Source organism: Sitodiplosis mosellana, unplaced genomic scaffold, assembly GCF_009176505.1.
Source record: "Sitodiplosis mosellana isolate CC-2019 unplaced genomic scaffold, AAFC_SMos_1.0 Smas_scaffold_30, whole genome shotgun sequence".
NCBI classification, from domain to species: Eukaryota; Metazoa; Arthropoda; class Insecta; order Diptera; family Cecidomyiidae; genus Sitodiplosis; species Sitodiplosis mosellana.
This window is the reverse complement of record NW_022595272.1, coordinates 4,601,750-4,605,684: the sequence shown is the minus strand read 5'-3', so window position 1 is coordinate 4,605,684 and position 3,935 is coordinate 4,601,750. Positions and strand designations below refer to the sequence as shown.

The 3,935-nt window shown below is 36.6% G+C and overlaps 2 protein-coding genes across 2 annotated transcripts; one reads left to right on the top strand and one right to left on the bottom strand.

The window, feature by feature from the left end:
- Positions 1-573: 573 nt before the first annotated feature.
- On the bottom strand, positions 574-1,677 carry LOC129568966 (FAU ubiquitin-like and ribosomal protein S30). The gene is made up of 3 exons (XM_055447308.1): positions 1,552-1,677; positions 1,192-1,288; positions 574-991 (listed from the first exon to the last, which is right to left on the bottom strand). Exons 2-3 carry the CDS (start codon positions 1,264-1,266, stop codon positions 671-673), a joined length of 396 nt encoding a protein of 131 aa, XP_055303283.1. The 5' UTR covers positions 1,267-1,288; positions 1,552-1,677; the 3' UTR covers positions 574-670.
- On the top strand, positions 1,670-3,292 carry LOC129568965 (dehydrodolichyl diphosphate synthase complex subunit NUS1). The gene is made up of 2 exons (XM_055447307.1): positions 1,670-2,395; positions 2,480-3,292. The coding sequence occupies exons 1-2, from the start codon at positions 2,071-2,073 to the stop codon at positions 2,935-2,937; spliced, it is 783 nt and encodes a 260-aa protein (XP_055303282.1). The 5' UTR covers positions 1,670-2,070; the 3' UTR covers positions 2,938-3,292.
- Positions 3,293-3,935: the final 643 nt, after the last annotated feature.

Below are 3,935 nucleotides of genomic sequence, written 5' to 3'. Positions count from 1 at the left end.
ATATTTCGATATTATATCCCAAATAGTTTTGGTTGGGTTTAACTTACAGAAGTATTGAGTCGAGTTGACTTGAATTCAAACAAAAATAGCACTGGATGGACAAACATCAAATGAGTTCTGTGTCCTTTGTCCAACAACATACTGTCATGACAGAAGGATATTTGAAAACATATCTGCGCATGTTCATATGTATGTGTTGGTGTTGCCGCAATACGTATGCTTGGAACAAAACGAATCAAGTAAAAATGGTTTGGAAACATTTGGAAAAATCAAAGATTCGTTCAAGTGAAAAAAAAAGCAATATTCGGTTAAGAAATGAACTCTCAATTTTCCTCTGATTTCTATCTCCAAATCAATCACAAATTTGCATTAGAAGCCGGAATGACAGTTAAGCGATACTTACAATATCACACCAAGTATATCTCTCGATCAAGCGAACACTCTCAAGTACATACAAACCTAATAAAAACTTGCAATTTGAAAATTATGAATTAATTGAATGCTCCCTGAAAATGAATTTTTCGAAACAGTTTTATCGAATGCCATTCCAGCATCAAAAGATGAAAGAGTCGATTTCGTTTCGATTCCAATAACGGTTGGTTGTTTATTGAATGCACATAAATGTTCTTACAAAAAATCCCATTATTTTTTTTTCTTGATAGAATTAAATTTATGCGCTGTTTGAGTTTGGACCACGACGACGTCCGAATCCTTGCACGACATTGACGAATCGTCGGTTGTATTGGATACGTCTCTTAGCACGGCCGGTCTTCTTCTTTTTCTTTTCTTGTTTTTCAACTTTTGGTGTTTGCCCCTTGACTTTACCAGCACGAGCCAATGAACCGTGCACTTTACCACCCAACAATGGAACGTTCAAGTCCAATTCGAAACTGCTCAATGCGCTGGCTGGGGTGAACAAGTCCAAAATGGTACCTTCGCATGACAATGTGAATTCGGCGGCATCGACATGTTCCAAAGCGGCAATTTTGTTCTGCAAAACAAGAAGAAAAATTCCATTAGCAAATTTGCACATGACAGCGATAAAATGACGCGCATTGCGATAAAAAAAAACACAAGTCGCAATTGATTTACACAACCGAATGCAATCTTTACATTGAACACAGCACATAACCTCAAAACCATTTCAACACACCACAACTAATTTCCGATCGGAATCCAATGGATATTTACCTTGATTTCAGCGACGGTTTCATGTTGCTCAACGTCCAAAACGTGAGATTGGTTTCCGCGGATGTGTAATTGCATGTTGATTTCGTTTATCAGCAAACTGGAATGAAACAAAAAAAATATCCACATTAGTTTTGTTGTGCACACGACGAACGGAACCAATGTTCCACACGTGTTAGTAGTGTTCAAGTGTGAGAAATACACTTTTTTTCGGAAAATTCGGCATAAACAAACGAATGCTGATGGAAAACTTAAACTTATTGCCAATTTATTAAACAAATTGAAGTGATTAGAGATATTTTTCGGGTTTTTTGCACAAATTTTACCGAAAAATGTTAAGAGAGTGGAAAAAATGAAACTAACCAGCTTTAGAAAAGACTGCAAAAGAAAGATGGCTGTCAGAATGTCAAAACCAAAAGACGACATCAGCCGCAATGAACGAACGAGACTCACGAGATTTTCGAGAGTCACGGGTTGCCAAAGTGGTGATTACGGCGCGTTCTCACACTTGATTGTGATACATTTTTTTAATTAATTTGCTGAAAATAAAATGAAAAACTGAACTTTCGAAAATTTTAAATTGAATTTATTTAAAATACTCGCATTTATTCACTCAATTCCATTTAAAATAGGTAATTTCAACGAATAAATGCGATTAAAAAAGTGTAATCAAACCGAAACCGTCTATACAACATGCGAGAGTGACGTTTCATCATCGTAGTCGCATTTTTGACACCTCAGCTGACCAACACGAAATTTTTTATGTTTCGTCCACACAAATATTTCACAATATCATTTTGAACTTGCTTCGATTTCCGATGAGAAACGAAATATTATTTTTCTTCAATTAAAGTGACCAAATTGGCATTGAGCGGCGAACGAATGTTGAAGTGTGAAAAGATGTTTTTCAATATTCACAGTGTGATTTGGCATTTGTTACAGTTTATCTTCGATATGGTTGATATCTGTTGTTGGTTTGGCACATTTGCCAAGGCGAAATGTAAAAGTGTTCAACGAAGATTTGGTGGCGAGGATATTTCCAGCGAGAAAATCTTAATCGAACGGAACAAAGCCAAATTGACTAAAATTCCCATTCATTTGGCTGTGATTCTGGGCACGGAATTGCCCGACTTTAGAGCGCTGTCAAAAATTATCTTCTGGTGTTTATCAGCCGGCATTCAAAACATTAGCTTTTATGATCATCGAGGTAATTTGCATAAACAGAAGCGGTTTGTTTCTTTATTTACATTTGAAGCGTTACTCAATGGGTTTGTTTTCTTTCGGTTCGTAGGTATTTTGGTGTCAAACAATGACAAAGTCTACGATTATTTGTCGCGATGGCGAAAGGACAACGATAAAATTTGCTGGAATTCGAATAGTCGTGATATTTGCGGCAGTCAAGTGGTGTACAGAAATGGAGCGAAAAAGGAGTTGTCGGTAAACTTTTTGTCGCCACGCGAAGGCAAAATGAAAATTGCCGATGTGTGTCGAACGATGGCAGCTGATGCAAGCCTCTCACCCGAGCAAATTAATATCAACAGCGTGCACGAACGGTGTGCAAAGATAGTGAATCCTGATCCTGATGCGGCCATTTATTTTGGCGAAGTTTGCAGTACCTACGGTTTTCTACCGTGGCACATTCGGCTCACCGAATTTTTCCCCATCAAATCACAAGAAACGATGAGCGTTTACTCATTCCTAGACACACTGTTTTTATTTTCCAAATGCGAACAACGGTTCGGATATTGAAGTGCCACATGAATATAGTTCCACATCTAGTGTTACGTAGCATAATGTAAGATATACGCATCAAAATGGAAGAAGTGTCGATGATGAGAAAACGAAAAGCAAAAGTTGGAATATTTTTTATCGTTCACAAACATCATGTAGGGTCACCACAGTTCCAACACCTCAAATTGAGCAATGAAAAGACTTTGTAAATGATATCAATGAACATGCTGGATTATTTAGTTAGTACGCTTAATGTTTCATCGATTGGTTGAGGCTCTTTCAATCAAGAGCGCACACAACCAAATCAATCGAACCATTACTTTGTAAGAGAAAAACAACTGTTAATTAAAAATATATATCAAATGGAATGAAACAACACGTGCATTTTTCAATTGATGATTCAACGAGGGCTGAAAATAAATCTGGCAACGAGACTGTTTATTTACATGTTCGATGTGAAATTGTATTCTTTCTCCTGCGTCATTATAGTTTTTTTTTCTTCATTCCTTTCTTGCTCCAGTTGATTAACTTTTTGTTCCCACAATGAGCAATATTTTTTTTCCGTTTCAATGGTTCAACACAAGCACATGCTGCCAATCACAATTCAATGATCAATTAATTAAATCATATTTAAAACCTGCTAATATGCAAATCAATAGCTCCTACCTCATTAAAATGTGCCACATTCATCAAATTGGTCAGAAAGAGACAGCAAATTACGCGCTAGTTGAAAAAAGTGTGCAACACATGTTGAAGTGTAAACACAACAGTCAGCTTATGAGTAAATAAACGAAAGGTATCATATTAAAATTGTGAATCTCGCATTTGAAAAAAAAAACATGTGGAAAAAAAACAGTAGCAAACGCCATAAATGCGTAGATTTGGCACGTTTGGGAGATTTGATGTGAATTTGTCCAAACAGTGGTTATTCCATCTCAATATTGAGAATACCTTTTGAGCTTTACGATGCATATGAAGTGGCTCAACATACATTAGTGTTGTGGTGGCACAGATGT